Below are 16,077 nucleotides of genomic sequence, written 5' to 3' on the forward strand. Positions count from 1 at the left end.
CTGGGTGGCTCAGTTGGTTGAGCAATTGCCTTCAGCTCAGGTCACGGTCCTGGAGTCCCGGGATCGAGTCCCGCATCGGGCTCCCAGCTCCATGGGGAGTCTGCTTCTCCCTCTGACCTTCTCGCCTCTCATGTTCTCTCTCAAATAAATAAATAAATAAATAAATAAAATCTTTAAAAATTCAGTTCACACTAGCTACATTTCAAGTAATCAATAACAACATGTGGCTAACGACTACTGTATTAGATAACACAGACTTATTCAATGGGACAATATTCTGTAGGATATTTCCAACATCACATAAAATTCTACTGGACAGTGGCAGACAGCAAAACATCAGCATTTCTGAGACATTTTAATGGTTTATGGGGCAAAGTAGAACAAACTGTTGAAATCAGGATGATTCTGAAAATCAGGATTTATGATGAGTACACATGGAGTCTATACTCAGAGAATCTCAAAGTTTCAAGTCTCTAAGCAAAGTGGTCCCTGGAAGAAATCATACTACACCAGTACAGTGTTACTCAAAATGTGATCTGCCTATTAAGGAGTCAATCCCATTTACAATTGCATCCAAAACCATAAGATACCTAGGAATAAACCTAACCAAAGAGACACAGAATCTATACTCAGAAAACTATAAAGTACTCATGAAAGAAATTGAGGAAGACACAAAGAAATGGAAAAATGTTCCATGCTCCTGGATTGGAAGAATAAATATTGTGAAAATGTCTATGCTACCTAAAGCAATCTACGCATTTAATGCAATTCCTATCAAAGTACCATCCATCTTTTTCAAAGAAATGGAACAAATAATTCTAAAATTTATATGGAACCAGAAAAGACCTCGAATAGCCAAAGGGATATTGAAAAAGAAAGCCAACGTTGGTGGCATCACAATTCCGGACTTCAAGCTCTATTACAAAGCTGTCATCATCAAGACAGCATGGTACTGGCACAAAAACAGACACATAGATCAATGGAACAGAATAGAGAGCCCAGAAATAGACCCTCAAATCTATGGTCAACTAATCTTCGACAAAGCAGGAAAGAATGTCCAATGGAAAAAAGACAGCCTTTTCAATAAATGGTGCTGGGAAAATTGGACAGCCACATGCAGAAAAATGAAATTGGACCATTTCCTTACACCACACACAAAAATAGACTCAAAATGGATGAAGGACCTCAATGTACGAAAGGAATCCATCAAAATCCTTGAGAACACGGGCAGCAACCTCTTCGACCTCTGCCGCAGCAACATCCTCCTAGGAACAACGCAAAAGGCAAGGGAAGCAAGGGAAAAAATGAACTACTGGGATTTCATCAAGATCAAAAGCTTTTGCACAGCAAAGGAAACAGTTAACAAAATCAAAAGACAACTGACAGAATGGGAGAAGATATTTGCAAACGACATATCAGATAAAGGACTAGTGTCCAGAATCTATAAAGAACTTAGCAAACTCAACACCCAAAGAACAAATAATCCAATCAAGAAATGGGCAGAAGACATGAACAGACATTTCTGCAAAGAAGACATCCAGATGGCCAACAGACACATGAAAAAGTGCTCCATATCACTCGGCATCAGGGAAATACAAATCAAAACCACAATGAGATATCACCTCACACCAGTCAGAATGGCTAAAATCAACAAGTCAGGAAATGACAGATGCTGGCGAGGATGCGGAGAAAGGGGAACCCTCCTCCACTGTTGGTGGGAATGCAAGCTGGTCCAGCCACTCTGGAAAACAGCATGGAGGTTCCTCAAAATGTTGAAAATAGAACTGCCCTATGACCCAGCAATTGCACTATTGGGTATTTACCCTAAAGATACAAATGTAGTGATCCAAAGGGACACATGCACCCGAATGTTTTATAGCAGCAATGTCCACAATAGCCAAACTATGGAAAGAACCTAGATGTCCATCAACAGATGAATGGATCAAGAAGATGTGGTATATATACACAATGGAATACTATGCAGCCATCAAAAGAAATGAAATCTTGCCATTTGCAACAACATGGATGGAACTAGAGCGTATCATGCTTAGCGAAATAAGTCAAGCAGAGAAAGACAACTATCATATGATCTCCCTGATATGAGGAAGTGGTGATGCAACATGGAGGCTTAAGTGGGTAGAAGAATAAATGAAACAAGATGGGATTGGGAGGGAGACAAACCATAAGTGACTCTTAATCTCACAAAACAAACTGAGGGTTGCCGGGGGGAGGGGGTTTGGGAGAAGGGGGTGGGATTATGGACATTGGGGAGGGTATGTGATTTGGTGAGTGCTGTGAAGTGTGTAAACCTGGTGATTCACAGACCTGTACCCCTGGGGATAAAAATATATGTTTATAAAAATAAAAAAATTAAAAAAAAAAAAAAAAAAAAAAAAAAATGTGATCTGCCTCCTCAGGCTGATCCCCAAAGTGTTTTACAGTTTGCAGTAACTCCATAAATTTCAAGTGCTTGGAAACTTCCAGAGTAATTTAACACCACTGTGGCACTTTTACTGTATTTTACAAAAGTACCACTCTGCATTGAATTAGGGGGGAGAAAAAAAAAAAAAAGCTCTCTGCCCAATGTGTGGCTTGCACTCACTCATGACCCTGAGATCAAGAGTCTCATGCTCTTCCAAATGAGCCAGCCAGGAACCCTAATAAGTTAAAAATTCAAAAAACTAATCTTGGGATGACTGGGTTGAATGTCAGTCGGTTAAGCATCTGCTTTAAGTTCAGGTCATGATCCCAATGTCTTGGAATTGGGTCCTGCCACTGGGCATTATGCTCAGCAGGAAGCCTACTTCTCCCTCTGCCTGCTGCTCCCCCTGCTTGTGCTTACTCTCTCTCTGACAAATAAATAAAATCTTAAAATTAAAAGAACAAACTTGTCTTCTGCTACAGAGTTTGAGAAGCACTACTCCAGAACATATGTATGGCAATGAATGCCATCTGAAAACACAACTCATATAGCCAGAATTTTACCAATTACATTATCTGATTAGAACCCTTCAGGGATTTATTTTCCTTAAGTTTATGAATTTTGTTTAGTAATCTTCACACCTAGCATGTGGCTGGAACTTACAACCCCAAGATCAGGAGTCACACACTCCACCACCTAAGCCAGCCAGGCACCCTAACGCTTCAAGACTTAAAATGGGAAATGAAATCTTATCAATGATCAGCTAAAACAATGAAGTTAATTGACTCAATTAAACACAGAAGCTAACTGACCTCATAAAGTTAGGTGGCCAACATAACTGAACTAAGAAGAAAGTGAACATTTATTAAAGGTAAAAGTGTTAAAATGTTAGATAATTTCATATACACAATTACTTACTCTTCACAAACAGTGTTAGGTATTACTCCCAGTTTTACAAATGAGTACCAAAGAAGTTCAGTAATGTGCTCAAAGTCACAAAGCTAATAAATATATCTCTTCATGCTTCACTTAGCTTCCTATGGACTAAAAATGAAAGGAAGTCAAATATGGAGAAAGATTCTAAGGAAGTGCAGTGAAAAGGCACTTGTAATGAAATACTATAAAAGTAAGTCAGATGGGCAGTATAATGCGAGGGGCAAATCTGTCTTGGTGAAGTGTCCATATGAGCTACATAGTTGGAGATATGATGCTCAATTGTGTTAATTTTGATGGAGCACATACAGTTCTCTACAGAAAGTTACTGCTGAGATTCTCAAATACATAGTCTTCATATACCAAAGGAGACAGACGAGATCTGGGGCCACAGATCCAAGCACCCTTTCCCTTGGCAATCCAATCAAACAAAACACAAATGACTTGGTTTATAGTATAGTCTTCCCAATGAAGCTGCATGTGGCTTAAGAAATACATACTCTGTCTACTCCGAACTACTGAATTTTTAAAAATTCCACATAAACTAGGAAATATTCCTACTGAACACCTATGGTCTCAGCATTGAGCCGGGCACAAAGACCTAATGTTATGCTTCTGGTAAACATAAAAAATGTAACCTAAATGGAAGGAAAATGTAGCAGCTCTGTATAAGGTTAGAAAGTCCCATTGGGGCATACGTGTTTGTACTTCTGAGTGCTCAGTTTTTCTCCTGAGCAAAAATTTTAACAGTCACTGTCAGAGGATAGTGTTTCCCAATGGACTTCCAGAGAGCTAAATGTTTCCATACTCAATGGGAAATAATGACCCTTCAAAAAATTTGTTTATTTACTTACATAACCTTTACAACCAACACGGGGCTCAAACTCACAACCCCAAGATCAGGAGTCATATTTGCTTCCAACTGAGCCAGCCAAGTGCCCCAATGACTTTTTTTTCTTTTGATAGTTCCTCTGGTTTCAAAGAGTCTTCCCTCAACCCTGCCCCCACTTCCACAACCAAGAAACGTGCTTTCATTCTCACAGAACACAGATTAAGAGACTACCTGCTCAAAGAAAAGGAGAATCCTCAGCATCTTCTCCAAAAGAACGTGCCTGGCAAAACTCCAAACACAATAATGCCCTATAAAATTGATCACTCCATGCAGCACTGTGTCAACAAAGTCACTGGCTTAATAAACTCAATAATGTCAGTTAGCAGAGGGGCAGAAAGAATGAAATAACTTTATTTTTGTTCTAGGGAACCTTGTTTCTAGGTACCTTTGACCCAATGACAGGATTTTCATCTCCTATTTCCATTAAGACTATATTAGAGGGGCGCCTGGGTGGCTCAGTCAGCTGAGCAACTGCCTTCAGGTTGGGTCATGATCTCAGGGTCCTGGGACAGAGCCCTGCATTGGGCTTCCTAATTGGCAGGGAGTCTGCTTCTCCCTCTTCCTCTGCTCCTCCCCCTGCTCATGCTCACTCCCTCACCCACTCTCTCTCAAGTAAATAAATAAAATCTTTGGGGGGGTAAAAAAAAGACTATATCAGAAGTTAAAGTAGATGTAGTAAGTTTTTACCATCAATGACTACAACATCTTAACCAAGAGAAATACAGACCATGTTCTAACAGCTTGGGAGGAAGCTATGGAAAAAAACCTGCAAACCTATTTGCTTTGTGAAATAATTCCTATAACATGATCAACAGTGAGTGAGTGGAGGGAACAGTCTAAAGATTTCATGAAATGAAGTGCTGAATATGAATAGCTAGCTATATTCTCAGGATAGTCATTTCCAGGCTATGTAGTCTCCCAGCTGCTCTAAGGTGGCAAAAACAGTACTTTACCTTTCTGGAGATGGAAGAGACATTCAAACCAAATCTTTGAGCTCTTTCCTTTAGTTTATCCAGGTTAACCTATAAAAACACAGGGGGAAAAACCCATATTCTAAAAAATCAAAACAGAAGATACAAAAGGCAGAAATTATAGTCCAAAGCTAAGAGTTCAAATAAGCCTACAATATCAAAGATACCCTATATGGCAAATCAGGACATTAAGCAGCACCCATCCATGCCACTAATTATTAAAAAACCTCTTCTGGAATGCAATAAAACATTCAACTCAGCCTCCTTTGTTCATCAAAGGTGGCAAGAGCCTAAAGAGGTTTAAGATAAAAGCAGGCCAAACACTGCTTAAAAAAGCAAATATCTGAATAATCACCTCCAAACAAGTCCATTATTCACAGTTCAAAATCATTAAATCCTATACATAGCCTCTTCAGTAGCTCTTAACTCTATACAGCTCTCCTTTCTTCAGAAGACCAATCTACCACTAGAACCCAACTCAATTTTCTGCTACTCCTACATTTCAGCTTCATTTCCCATACTGCACTATAAACTCAAGAGCAGGATTTCATAAAGTCAGAACTCATAAGCAGCTTCCAGAGATCTGTGTGTGGTAACTAAGAATTAGACATTTTTCAAAGCCATTAGACAAGGCCTAAAACTACAGTACCATAAAACAAAAAATTATATGAACTGTCCTCTAGCTAACAAAATCTACTCATTTTCTCAAGAGGAATGATAGGAAGGAAGATGTCTACAGTGACTTGAAAGATATAGCAATTTTCCTAACCTCTTAGTACTCAAACAATCCATTTTATTCAGGACATAAAACACTGTATTGAAAACAGTCACCAAACTCTTAGGATCTCAGAAATTCCTCTGATCTGGGGAGCTATCTCCAACTTTAAAACCAGAGTTAAGATTTGTCCCTCAAGGTATAAAAAAAGATTTCTTACCATAGGCTTGGCATCAGATGAGAGACCTAAAGAAGCAAATACAAGTTTTACTTAACATTTTTAAAAATCATAAAGGGAACTAACAGTCTTCAAATCAAATTAGTACAGAAAAAGCATAAAGGACAATTATCCTTTATCTTAAAAGGGGGGAAAAAAAGCAAACATTACATCTAGAGATCATGTCTGCATTCACTGCTGATGGGAACACAAAATGTACAGCCACTCTGGAAAGCAATTTGGCAGTTTCTCAAAAAGTTAAACAGAGTTTACCATATGACCCAGTAATCCCACTCATAGGTATACACACAAGAGAAATGAAAACATACATCCATACCAAAACTTGTATATGAATGTTCATAGCAGCATTATTTATAGCAGCCAAAAAGTGAAAACAACCTAAATGTCCATCAGCTAATGAATGGATAGGTAAAATGTGGTATTCCCAAACAATGAAATATTATCCAACATTAAAAAGAAATTAAGGGAGCGCCTGGGTGGCTCAGTGGGTTAAAGCCTCTGCCTTCGGCTCAGATCATGGCCCCAGGGTCCTGGGATAGAGCACCACATCGGGCTCTCTGCTCGACGGGGAGCCTGCTTCCTCCTCTCTCTCTCTCTCTCTCTCCTCTCCTCTGCCTACTTGTAATCTCTGTCAAATAAATAAAATCTTTAAAAAATAAAAAATAAAAAATAAAAAATAAAAATAAAAATAAAGTACTAATGTATCACACAACACAAACAAATCCTGAATATGTTAGTGCTAAGAAGCCAGTACAAAAAACTATGAATTGTATAATTCCATTTATATGAAAGCAAATTAATATACATAGAAAAAATGAGTGTTTGCTTGGGTGGGGGTGGAGAGAGAAACAACTGCTTATCAGTACAGGGTTTCTTTTTGGGGTGATGAATATGTTTTAAAATTAGACTGAGATGATAGTTGCAGAACCCTGTAAATGTATTTTTTAAAAACCACTGAATTATAAGTATATAATTTTTTTAAAAGATTTGTCAGAGAGAGAGAGTGTGTGCATACAAGCAGGGGGAGTGGCAGGCAGAGCAGGCAGAGGGAGAAGCAGGCTCCCCACTGAGCAAGGAGCCCGATGAGGAACTCAATCCCAGGACCCCAGGATCGTAACCTGAGCCAAAGGAAGACACCCAACAACTGAGCCATGCAGGCATCCCTCAAATAAATAAAATCTTTAAGGAAAAAAAAAACTTTTTTTTCAGAATTTTAAGTCATCACAGTCTTGTATAATTGGTTCCCTAACTCTCCATTATAAACATTCAGGTACAGATTCAACTTTTGCCACAACCCATGTACTAAGAACTGTTAGATGTTTTTACATTCTTATTCAAAAAGCATTTCCTTTCAAATGTTGCCAAACTCTATTCTTTTAAGATACTCTATAGGTTAAAGATGTTAGAATTACATGAATGATACTGTAAATGTTATCAATACGTTATTTTATTGATCAGGTTTCCTTTTTTTTTTTCAAGATTATATTTACTTATTTGACAGGTAGAGATCACAAGTAGACAGACAGGCAGGCAGAGAGCGGGGGAAACAGGCTCCCCGCTGAGAGAGCCCAATGCGGGGCTCGCTCCCAGGACCCTGGGATCATGACCTAAGCTGAAGGCATAGGCTTTAACCCACTGAGCCACCCAGGTGCCCCTAGGTTTCCTTTTTAGACTATTAATTTTAACTTTTGTCTTTCCTCAAACAGCACCATCTAAGGTCTTTAATAAATTTTGCTGTACTACCACCAATCCTACTGCATCTTTCTTGATATCTGATATAACTAAAAGCCGGAAAATATCTTGTTTCTAAAACATGTAGTGAGGGCACTTGGATGTCTCAGTCAGTTAAGCACCTGCCTTCAGTTCAGGTCATGATTTCAGGATCTTGGAATCGAGACCCACACTGGGCTCTGGACTTGGCGAGGAATCTGCTGCTTTCTCTACCTCTGCCCTTCTCTCCAGCTTGCGCTTCTCTCTCAAATAAATAAAATCTTTGGGAAAAAAAAATAAAGTAAAACATGTAGTGATAGTGGCCAGAATTTTGCTAGTCTTTTATTTATTTATTTTTTAAATATTTTATTTATTTAAAAGACTGAGATCACAAGTAGGCAGAAAGGCAGGCAGAGAGGAGGAAGCAGGCTCCCTGCTGAGCAGAGCCCCCCCCCCCCAATGTGGGGCTGGATCCCAGGACCCTGGGATCATGACCTGAGCTGAATGCAGAGGCTTTAGCCCACTGAGACACCCAGGCACCCCTTGCTAGTCTTTTATTATTTTTAAAAAATTTTTTTTAAAGATTTTATTTATTTATTTGACAGACAGAGATCACAAGTAGGCAGAGAGGCAGGCAAAGAGAGAGGAGGAAGCAGGCTCCCCGCTGAGCAAAGAGCCCGATGCGGGGCTCAATCCCAGGACCCTGGGATCATGACCTGAGCGAAGGCAGAGGCTTTAACCCACTGAGCCACCCAGGCGCCCCTTGCTAGTCTTTTAAAAAGCAGAGCAAAATGCTACATTTTTAGAGGACATCTTAATACACTTCAAATGAACAGATCACTAAGAAAACTAAATTCGAGGGCGCCTGGGTGGCTCAGTGGGTTAAGCCGCTGCCTTCAGCTCAGGTCATGATCTCAGGGTCCTGGGATCGAGTCCTGCATTGGGCTCTCTGCTCAGCAGAGAGCCTGCTTCCCTCTCTCTCTCTGCCTGCCTCTCCATCTACTTGTGATTTCTCTCTGTCAAATAAATAAATAAAATCTTAAAAAAAAAAAAGGAAACTAAATTCGATTAAAAAATTTACATTTAAAATTTAAGTCTCTAAAACTGGACTATGTTCTTTTTAATAGTAACTTTCAAATAAATAAATAAATAGATAAATGTAACTTTCTTCCTAATTTATTACAAGATACTCATTGCAGAAATTTAAAAAACAGACAAGTAGAAAGCAGCACTCAAAATTCCAACTAGAGACAATGAGTATTAAGGATTTAGCACATATTCCATCCAACCGTTTTTTTTTAAGATTTTATTTATTTGACAGAGTGAAAGTAGGTGCACATAAGCAGGGGATACGGCAGAGGGAGAGGGAGAAGCAGGCTCCCCACCGAGCAGGGAGCCCAATGCAGGACTTGATCCCAGGACCCTGGGATCATGACCTGAGCTGAAGGCAGTTACTTAACCAACTGAACCACCAGGTGCCCCCATTTTTAAAAAAATGTTTATTTTTAAGTAAACTTCACACCACACATGGGGCTCAAACTCACAACCCTGAGATCAAGAATTGCTATGCTCCACCAACTGAGCCAGTCAGGCACCCCCCAAACCTGTTTTTGTTGTTGGTTTTTGTTTTAAGAAAATTCCCTTTTTTTAAAAAAAAAGTTTTTGTTTATCTGCAAGAGAGAGAGAGGGAGACAGCATGAGTGGGGGACTAAGGGAGCTGGGTTGGGCAGAAGGAGGAGAAAGACTCCCCGCTGAGCAGGGACACCCCCCCCCCGCCCCGATATGGGGCTCAATCCCAGGACATTGAGATCATGACCAGAGCTGAAGGCAGACACTCAACCAAGTGAGCCACCCAAGAGTTTGGGTGGTTAGTCATCCAAACCTATTTATCTATAAATACATGCACTTCTATTACCAAAAGGGAAATATACTGCTAATTTTATAATTTATGTTTGTTTAGTATTTTTCTGACAAATACTCTTCAATATCATTTTAAAAACTGCATAGTCTATTATACCATGGTAGACATTTATTTAACAAATTCCCTACTGTGTATTACATTATTTCTACTTACTGATCACGAAAATAATGCTGTGATAATCCTTATGGCTAACTAGGTCTTTAAGCCATCCAATATGATTTCCTTGGAAATTCCTAGAAGTTAAGATTGTTGAGGTAAAAGATACTCTCTTTTCTCTTTCACCACTTACACAAGGCAGTATAACATGGGACAGGTACGTAGTAATTACACACTGACTTGAGACACCAGAATAAACCGGCAAAGTACCAGAAACTTCTCTAAAGATGTCCAAGAAAAGGAAAACAAATGTCGACACTTCCTCCCACTCTCTCATAACTTCAGCACCTTCTCTAAAGTGCCAAGGAAGCCTTAAGTATGGTTTTATGTAAAGCAAAAAGGTGACTGTTTTGGAGAAATGAAATCTGTTGTGACAGAAAAGTTATAAGTTTTTAGAAGAGTCTCTGTATTCTTACCTTTTGATGGAACTGAAGAAATCCCAAATCTGTAGAAAGAAAAACAAGCTAAATTTTAGGAAGCTGTTCACACTCCTGCTTGTCTGTCTCCGTGTCAAGTGTACATATGGCACTTCTTGCTTGTGATCTCAAGACTTGCAATCATTAGCTAATTCTAACAACCCCATGAAAGAGGTTCAGTTTACTCTTTTTCTCACCAAGAGACCAGAGAATAAGCTAAAAGGAAACCTTATCAAAACCGGGAGTAACAGTTCCTGACTTTCACCTATTACAAAAATGCTGCTTGGTGAGACCCAATCTATAGCTTCTACATGCAAATCAGTGGAGAATTCTGAACAGAGCCAAAAAAAGCGTTTCTTTTCAGCAAGGTCTCTACTCTACTTAAAACCAACAATTTTATTTATTTATTTATTTATTTATTTATTTAAAGATTTTATTTATTTATTTGACAGCGTTTCTTTTCAGCAAGGTCTCTACTCTACTTAAAACCAACAATTTTATTTATTTATTTATTTATTTATTTAAAGATTTTATTTATTTATTTGACAGACAGAGATCACAAGTAGGCAGAGAGGCAGGCAGAGAGAGGAGGAAGCAGGCTCCCTGCCAAGCAGAGAGCCCGATGCGGGGCTCGATCCCAGGACTCTGGGATCATGACCCGAGCTGAAGGCAGAGGCTTCAACCCACTGAACCACCCAGGCGCCCCAACAATTGTATTTAAAACCTAGGGCCTTCATATTATCACTGCTCAGATCCAAAAGTCTAGGATACTCACCTTGCTGCCCGGGCAGCTTTCTTACTCTCCAAGCTCACAGGTACATTGAATCGTTCAGCTCTCTTCTGCATTCTCTAGGTGATAAAGAGACAAAAAAAGGGGAAGAGAAAAATTAATGTGTGGTTTCCTTCTTTAAGGAGAAAAGTTGTTTAGAAGTGTGTAGCTTTCGAAAATGAGGAGTATATTTCATAAGGTCTAAACTGAGAATACTGACAATTCTAGAGGATTATCAGGTTGTATCTATCCAGGGCTTAACTCAACAGCCCTTTCCAGAATGCAAACACAAAAGACTATTATCACATTCATGTCCTCAAAAACAAAAGGAAAGGAATAAAATAAAACCCACATTCTGCACGAGGCCAAGAAGACAAAAGCTGTGTTTGGTTGACCTTTGAAAAGGGATCAAAGGAACAGCTTGATTCCAACATTAGTGGTACTCTTTCAGTTAGAAATGAGGCAGCATTGTCCTATGTCATCTCTACTTAAAAGGTACAAAAAACCCCCACATAGGTCTCAATTGGAGACCTTCAGAGATACTGACACAGAATCCAGTCTTACCAGCTATGAAGTAGTGACATCTTCCCTTATTACTTTTCATCTCTTCTAAGGAATAATCCTCCCAAACTCTATCTAGTAAACATCTTAAAGAGAGTTACCTCTAAGGCCTTAGGACTATATACAAAAAAACTAGGACTTCAAAGGTGACTATGCCAGCCCAGATATTTTCCCAAGTAAGGTGGTAGAAAAATATATCAATACCAAAATCTGTCAATACTGATTTTCTGCCTATGAGTCAATTTTTTAGTGATCATACAGGTAAAACAAAAGGTAAGAAACAGAAAGATAAAGAGAGAGACTGCTGGTCTTCTAGGGAGCAAAATACTTACTTCAGTCTGTGGTATCTCAGATGTAATTTTTACCACCTTCTTCTCTGCTGCCCTGGAAAAGAAGAAATTTTTTAAAACCAGAAAACTTGATATTCTAACCCACAACTTTAGAATATGTAAGAATTCACCTGAATCATGTCCTCTGTCCCTTATCTCTCCATTACCCCTTAGTCCAAAAAAAAAAAAAAAACGAAGCCCATTAGAACTTCAGTTTCTTGAGCTGCCATCTATTGGTAAGAGTTCAGACAGTAGACTAACCTACTTTGCTAAACTATAAAAAAGTAATCAGGAAAAAGTCTGGTTAAATATACTGGTTTGAAAAGGAAACACTCAAAGGACACCGGAAACCACTTCTTTTACTTTTAGGAACCTTAAATTTATTCTGGATTAATGACTATTTCTCTAACCCTCATTTAAATGGCAGCTCTCAATTTTCATCACAACAATTAACGAGTGCTCTACAAGCTCTGGTTTCCTTCTTTTACAAATCCCTTATTTCTCCCACGGGGAGTGTAGCTCCAGCTGGAACAGTCAAATTGAGACAAATAAAAATGCCAGAGGGAGTGGGAAGAAAAAAGGCTAAGGGGAGTTTGAATTAGGAAAACATGGTTAAGTTACTAGTCAAAAGGTTTAAGAGAAAACAAAAGAGGGGGGACCATCGGGGCGGGAGACAAAGTTCAGAAGTACCCAGGATAAATGGAAGGGCATTAACCATCCACCAAACAACTCCCATAAAACTGTGGGTCATAACCAGTCTCTCATTAAGGTCCCTCATTTAGAGACATGGGCAGCCTTTGTTCCAATATCCCGGACACTTTTCCCATTTGATGCCCTGAAAGGTAGTAATGGTTTAATGGCATTTTCAGAGGAAGCAATTCTGGAACAGGAACTTTCTCTCTCCATCCTTTTGTTGGAGATCCCTGGACTGACAGATAAGCAATGGGTGCCCCCTGCTGACCATAACTATATCCTACAATATTTGACTACCCTGGTTAGGGGTAGCGGAGTGAGAGGAATCAAACTAGAAACAGTAGCATATTTTTGGAGAACCTCAAGCCAAAGATGAAGAGCATCTCCTTTTGAATGTTCAAAGTACCTAAATTAGCCCTGAATATTATTAAAGAAATTCCTGAATTCTCATTTGCGGGTCATCCATACTTCCCCAAGCCTCTGTCTGTCTTGTTCAGATAGAAAGGGACACTGAAGTTTGATGTTTTCACTTTAAGTCCAGTGCCATTAAGACAACAGTCTTCTCCAATAACCCCCAAGCTAATGACTTTCTTCACATTCCCATCTTGAAGCACAATCACTGCAGTACACCTTGTGGAAGAAAGGGAACCCCAGAAAGGATGCTTCTTTCTGCTGTGTTCCAGCTCCCTCAGGTACAATTAAGCTCAAGCAATAAATACAAATCACATTCTGGAACTCATGGGAAATTTATTCTCTTCGCTGAGAAATTTCTCTCCTACCCATAGTCACATATGAGACATTCTCCAAACTATCGGGACCCAGAACTTTTCTTAACATACATAGTAGTCTAACCACTACTATCACTCTAAAGAGAAAATCACCCTCGCAGCATACACATTTTCAATTTCCTTGTTTAGAAATTCTTTAATAAAATTTAAGCACTCTAAATAAGAGAATCACACATTTTACATAGTCTAAGGATAATGAACTTCTACAAAATTTTCAAACTTCAGGGCATCTGGGTGGCTCAGCAGGTTAAGCCTCTGCCTTCAGCTCAGGTCATGATCTCAGGGTCCTGGGATCGAGCCCCGCATCGGGCTCTCTGCTCGGCAGGGAGCCTGCTTCCCCCCTTTCTCCACCTGTCTCTCTGCCTACTTGTGATCTCTCTCTGTCAAATAAATAAATAAAATTAAAAAAAAAATTTTTCCAACTTCACTGTTAATCCACACAAGCCAATTATTATTATATTCACCTCATCTTCCTTTTTGCTCCAGAGGTCCCCAAAACATTGCTACTTTAAAGGTATTCCTAAGCATTTCGTTAAGGCATTATATCTAACCATGAATCTCCTATGATGGAAGATAATTACCTGGCTTTAAAAAGCAGTATTATTAGATGTGCCTAGGTGGCTCAGTCAGTTAAGTGTCCAACTCTTAATTTGATTTCAGTTCAGGTCATGATGTGGGTTATGAGATCGAGCCCCACATCAGGCTCTGTGCTGGGCATGGAGCCCACTTAAGATTCTCTCTCTCGGGGCGCCTGGGTGGTTCAGTGGGTTAAGCAGCTGCCTTCGGCTCAGGTCATGATCTCAGGGTCCTGGGATCGAGTCCCGCATCGGGCTCTCTGCTCAGCAGGGAGCCTGCTTCCCTCTCTCTCTCTCTCTGCCTGTCTCTCCATCTACTTGTGATTTCTCTCTGTCAAATAAATAAATAAAATCTTAAAAAAAAAAAAAAAAAAAAGATTCTCTCTCTCCCTTAGCCCCTCACTCCCCTTCCTTAACAGGGGTGAGGGAGAGGCAGTATTATTAGATAAAATCTAATGAAACATTAAATGTACATCTCCTATGATGCAGCAAATCCACTGCAAGGAATTTATCATATGGACATACTTGCAGAAGTATAAAAATAGTTGCATGAGGACATGCAGCACTACATTTTCTATTATGCATTATCTAAATGTTCATCAACAAGAGACTGGTGAAATTACTATTCATCCATAGAATTGAGGGCTATTAGCTGCTAGAAAGCGTAAGGTTCTGAGCTGATAACTACTAAATCTGGGTGATAGGTGTATGTGGGTCTACTATACTTTTCTCGTAACTTGTGGAAATACTTGCCATTTCCCACAATAACAAGCTAAAAAAAGAGACCTACCACTTACAAAGATAATTACACCACTTCATGTGGCTGATATGAGGACTAAATGAGAATACATGTAAAACACTTAGAATCCTGCCGTGTAAATAACTAACATTTAAATAAAAACATTACTGTAAAACGATACAAAAAGATCTGAGAAAAATCAAGAAACCCACAATATACCTAGTGTGTCGATGTATCTGTATATATACATATACACAAACTTCCCATGTAACATTCTAAAAGAATATACTGAAAACCTCTTGGAAGTCAGACAGGGGGTGGAGACAAGGGGTACATAATTTTTAATTTATATACTCCTCTATGTAGTGTTTGACTTTTCATTAGCATATATACTGTCTTTTATAGTGCATAAATACAGCTAGGAGAACAAAAATTTTAATAAGGATTCAATTGTAACTAACGTGCTGGATTTGAGAGCCCCCCCCAAGAAATGTTTATGATCAACCTTTAGTTTGTGATCAACCTTGTGGGACAGTTTAAATAAATCAAGGTCCACTTTCCACTCTAGTACTCTGTCCTCCCTTCCTCCACTGTAAATCAAAAAGGAAGAAAGAATACAGAGTTACCTAAGAGACATCATCTCTGCTCAGAACCCTCCTCCCTTACAAGATTTCTCATACACAGAGAATCTAGACGATTCTCTACGAAGAAAAGGAATCATCTATTATGATACTACAACAAAAGACTAGAACTAAACTCAGTCTGGGACTGAAGTCTCCCCATCCTAATTATCTATTATATTACCCAGAGACAAACTACATTGCTTCCCTGGGACCATGTATTTGAAATGAAGTAGACTCTTCTGAAAATTTATGATCTAATGAGAAACGAAAAAAGCCAATGGAATGTGTAAGAGGTAAACATGAAAGACTGAACCCCTCCAAAACCCAGAACTATCTGCCCTGTAGTCAGATCATAAAAAAGGGATAGTTACACATCAACAGTTTTCTCGGGAGGTTCTTCCTCTTTGACAGGCAGTTCTATGGGCTTTGGTTCTTCTTCCTAAAACCAAATGAAACAATGGTTAATATAAATCAACAGTAAATACCCATCAATAAAAGAATATGAGAACTCAAAAATGAACCAGTTTTCCAAAACCTTCATTCCCCCTCTATGCTCCCCTAACAAGTTAGCATTTAAGGCCTCTACTGATTGATGTTAAGCAATATGGCCAAGGTAGCAGCAAGTT

The 16,077-nt window shown here is 39.1% G+C and overlaps 1 protein-coding gene across 2 annotated transcripts in view; it reads right to left on the reverse strand.

The window, feature by feature from the left end:
- LOC101671619 (SAP domain containing ribonucleoprotein) overlaps positions 1-16,077 on the reverse strand; it is a 46,191-nt gene that overhangs the window by 20,405 nt on the left and 9,709 nt on the right. For both annotated transcript variants that reach the window (XR_006604274.1, XM_004773048.3), the window contains exons 4-9: positions 15,823-15,890; positions 12,037-12,088; positions 11,150-11,223; positions 10,375-10,403; positions 6,154-6,179; positions 5,201-5,269 (exon numbers count right to left, since the gene is read on the reverse strand). Coding sequence is in view for 1 of the 2 variants with exons in the window: in XM_004773048.3 (XP_004773105.1) it covers positions 5,201-5,269; positions 6,154-6,179; positions 10,375-10,403; positions 11,150-11,223; positions 12,037-12,088; positions 15,823-15,890 (318 nt within the window). In the remaining variant the exon portion in view is untranslated. The remainder of the gene's footprint in view (positions 1-5,200; positions 5,270-6,153; positions 6,180-10,374; positions 10,404-11,149; positions 11,224-12,036; positions 12,089-15,822; positions 15,891-16,077) is intronic.

Source organism: Mustela putorius, unplaced genomic scaffold (assembly GCF_011764305.1).
Source record: "Mustela putorius furo isolate JIRA1106 unplaced genomic scaffold, ASM1176430v1.1 tig00003988_pilon_pilon_pilon, whole genome shotgun sequence".
In the NCBI taxonomy this organism is placed as follows: domain Eukaryota; kingdom Metazoa; phylum Chordata; class Mammalia; order Carnivora; family Mustelidae; genus Mustela; species Mustela putorius.